The 3,030-nt window shown below is 43.4% G+C and overlaps 1 protein-coding gene across 1 annotated transcript; it reads left to right on the plus strand.

Annotated features, from left to right (window-relative positions):
• The first annotated feature begins 1,008 nt into the window (after positions 1 to 1,008).
• On the plus strand, positions 1,009 to 1,605 carry LOC128402937 (16 kDa beta-galactoside-binding lectin-like). The gene has a single exon (XM_053367401.1). The coding sequence runs from the start codon at positions 1,091 to 1,093 to the stop codon at positions 1,586 to 1,588; it is 498 nt and encodes a 165-aa protein (XP_053223376.1). The 5' UTR covers positions 1,009 to 1,090; the 3' UTR covers positions 1,589 to 1,605.
• Positions 1,606 to 3,030: the final 1,425 nt, after the last annotated feature.

Here is a 3,030-nt window from a genome sequence, read left to right on the forward strand (position 1 = left end):
ATCAACCCTTGTTCCTCCAGCTGGTGTGATAGGTAAAAAGGGTGCTTCCTCTCACACCTGCAGTCCCCAAGCAATTGGCTGTTGGAGGTGAGGCTTCATTGACATTGCTGTTTACTCTATTTATTTGATATTTCTTTTAACTGTTCATTTCTGCATTATATATGAGATTTTACATGACATAAATGCCCCTTTCTGAAAACTAATGGAATATGGCACATTCTTGGTGCTCATTTGCATTTTATTTGCTTTGGGCAAAAATCCATTTGCAGCCCCTTTTTGCTTGTAAAATTGTGGGAGCAAAGTGACAAAAATTGGGGCAGAATACCAGAATGCAGTTATTTTCCTGCCATTTTCATGGGGGAATCATGAAGGGAACAGAAGCATGCATGTGCCGAAAGGGTGGGGGTGTAGCAATGCTGTCCAATGACATTTGTTGTTGTGTGATGCCACACCCGCTGGTGTGGATGATATTTAGCACAACTTGCTGATATATCAGTCAAAAAGCCACATTTCCATAACTCAACAGCTGCTGCAGTGTGACAGGAACATTAGAAAACAGGACAAAAGTGCCAGCATTATAATCAGGAAAACTAATGCAACGTTCCCCACCTCTGAATGTGCCCTGGGTGTTTTTTCTGGCAGGGAGGGGAGAAGCAGCCCTGTCTTTAGCATATGTGCCCCCAAATTTAGTTTAGCCCCCAAATTAACTTTCATTATGCTTATGTCAGACACCACACTTACGTCTTATCTCTTGTTTACGAAAGAAGGGAGGAAAAAGAAACACACTTTTTTATTTGCTCAGTTATTTACAATACACTTATACTTAAGTATACACCACCACCACACTTAAACTTATAACTATTGTTTAGGCACCTACTTAGGACACCAGTCATGTCAAAGGTTCCGCTGCCACATAGCAGCTCAATACAATACATAACATAATATTTTGATGTAAGAGTTAATTTCGCGTGCACGGCGCCATTGAGAATGACAAGCGCCTGCAAGGTAGCAGGCTGGTACTTCTTTTGCTGAGGCACAGAACTGAGACTGGAAGGGAGAAGGCATCGCTGGACCTGAGCGAGATTGCATCATGGATCCCGTATTAGGAAGTGCCTTCATTGATCCATGGACCCGGTTTCACGACAAGCCAATGAATGGGCTGGTTGCGACGGATTTTCTCCTTATGCACGGAGACACTGTCCAAGTGAAAGGGAGGATCTCATCGGATGCCAAAGATTTTGTTGTGAATCTGGGCCGTGATCACGACAACCTTGTTCTTCACTTCAACCCCCGCTTTGACTACCAGACGGACGAGAACACCATTTTGAACACCATCGTGTGCAACTCCTTGCAGGACGGTGTCTGGGGGAAAGAACAGAGAATCACCGATTTCCCTTTCGAACAAGGTGCCAAAGTTCAGCTTTCCTTCATTTTTCTTTCTGCGGAGATCAAGGTGAAGCTGGCAGAGGGTCATGAGTTCACCTTCCCCAATCGGCTGGGCCTGAAGACCATCAGCTACATCAAGGTGGAAGGAGACTTCAGAATCAGAGCCCTCAAATTTCTCGAATTTCGCCCTGCGTTCCTGTAGTCCGGCAACAAGTCTGAATAAACTCAACCGTTAAAAAAAAAAGAGAGAGAGAGAGAATGACAAGTGCCATTGTTGAGTCTGACAAGTGCTGCTGCTGGTGCGGCACATCTTTGGTAAATGAGTGCACAAAGTCAAAAGTCCTTTAGTGAAACGTAGGTATACATTTTGGTAATACAGTGGTACCTCGGGTTAGGTACTTAATTCATTCTGGAGGTCCATTCTTAACGTGAAACTGTTCTTAACCTGAAGCACCACTTTAGCTAATGGGGCCTCCTGCTGCCGCCACGCTGCCAGAGCGCGATTTCTGTTCTCATCCTGAAGCAAAGTTCTTAACCCGAAGTACTATTTCTGGGTTAGCGGTGTCTGTAACCTGAAGCGTATGTAACCCGAGGTACCACTGTACTTAGGTATAAATGTATTTTGTTTTTCTAGCTTGATCAAAATTATTTATTCTTTCATAACAGGTAGGTAGTTAAGACCTTAGGCGGCTTCAGCGGCGGGTGCCTGGCGCCCCCCAGAATTCGGCACCCAGGTGCCCCCCCACCCCTTGCACCCCCGGGTAAAGATGGCCCTGGGGAGAAGCAAGAGACTCCTGGAGCTGCTCCATCTCTTGCTGATGAATGGGGTCAGGCTGGCCTTCTTCCCTTGACTGGGATATCCTTCCTGTTTCACCTTTTGAAAATGATTTTCCATTTAACAGTGGGTGAAAATCACATAGCAGTAAGAGTCAAATAACATGATAACAAGAGATTGTCAAAAGGCACTTGTATTCAATAATGCTAAACCGGAGCCAATTCTAACAGCAAGGGGCACATATTCCACCACTGTTTAGCAGAGGTCAGTTCTATTCAAGACAAGAAGAGAGTGCTTAATTAAATTATGTTTAAAATTTACCTATTATTATTATTATTATTCCACAGACTCTCATAATAAAGTGAGATTAAATACAGGGAGAAATCTTTTATTGAGATAGCTTGAACAAAAAGAAGATATTGACCACAAGGTGCATTTGAATGAAAAATGGCTTCTGCCCATCAGGAAACATTGATTCCATTTTAAGAGCCAATTCAGACTTTTAAGTGGCACTCACAGTTGCAGAGGCTACACTGCCACTTATACAAGAGTGAAAGGAAGAAGTATAGCAACAAACAATTTGGAATGTATGGTGGAGATGTTTCAGGGAGGTGTGATTGACTGGGTGCTAACTGGGTGCTTGAAAACATGTTCCTTGCCACCAATATAGTTTATGGCTGCAGGAAACAAAGCATGACATCCCTATGAGGTGCTAATTGACTCCAAATGACAATCTTATCACCATTTGTGAGAATATCTTCAGGGTCTGTCATCCTCCACAGTGGAGAATAAAGAGATTCCAGACCTGAATAAATATACAGCACTCCTAATTGTAGCTTTTTTAGGTGGCATCTTATGACTACTGTCAG

This window comes from Podarcis raffonei, chromosome 15, assembly GCF_027172205.1.
Source record: "Podarcis raffonei isolate rPodRaf1 chromosome 15, rPodRaf1.pri, whole genome shotgun sequence".
NCBI classification, from domain to species: Eukaryota; Metazoa; Chordata; class Lepidosauria; order Squamata; family Lacertidae; genus Podarcis; species Podarcis raffonei.